This window comes from Penaeus monodon, chromosome 21 (genome assembly GCF_015228065.2).
Source record: "Penaeus monodon isolate SGIC_2016 chromosome 21, NSTDA_Pmon_1, whole genome shotgun sequence".
NCBI lineage: Eukaryota > Metazoa > Arthropoda > Malacostraca > Decapoda > Penaeidae > Penaeus > Penaeus monodon.
Window position 1 is genome coordinate 14123232 of NC_051406.1, and position 644 is coordinate 14123875.

Sequence of the window (644 nt, forward strand, 5' to 3'; positions counted from 1 at the left end):
TACGGTTTCTGTCTCATAAAAGCAAAAAAAATATATACTAGCATTACCAGTTATATTCTGAATATGAGTAGAGGGACTGGTTGTCTTCATCATCGTTAGGAGCTCCGAGGGGAGGCCAACGCCCCCCAGTAGGGTGACCGTCGGAGTCCCACTCTACATCATATGAGCTCAGCTCCCCCAAATCACAACCTTTATTTGAACTTGTTTCCAAATCTCCAAAGCTCTGGTTCAGGCTACTGGTAAAGCTGTTCTTCATATCTGCCTTGAAGTCAGCGAAGCTCTTGTCTGAGTATTCTTCTTTCAGGCCCTCCTTGAAGTCCCTGAAACCTCTGCTGGTGTCAAGCCTGTGCTCTTGGAAAGAGAGCTTCTGGTCAATCTCTATCTCCCCTATCTTTGACATACTGCAGGGGACTCCCACAAGCTTCCTTTCTGTCACTGATGTAATGCTCCTTCCCAAAATCCTCAGTTTGCTTTCTTCATTGTGATATTCATAGCACTTGCTGTTCATCTTGTCAAAGTTGGCAAAGTCTTGTGATTCTTTATGCTCAAAGTCTGCAAAGTTCCCCTCCAAAGCATTGTCAAATAACTTCTTCTGAGCTTCAATAACGTTAAATGTCTGCTGCGTCTCATGTACCGCCATGCCT

At 44.6% G+C, this 644-nt stretch overlaps 1 protein-coding gene across 1 annotated transcript in view; it reads right to left on the minus strand.

The window, feature by feature from the left end:
• LOC119586250 overlaps nucleotides 1-402 on the minus strand; it is a 2216-nt gene extending 1814 nt beyond the window's left edge. The window contains exon 1 of the mRNA XM_037934955.1: nucleotides 48-402. Coding sequence (XP_037790883.1) covers nucleotides 48-400 — 353 coding nt within the window. The 5' untranslated portion in view covers nucleotides 401-402. The remainder of the gene's footprint in view (nucleotides 1-47) is intronic.
• Between the last annotated feature and the right edge of the window lie 242 nt (nucleotides 403-644).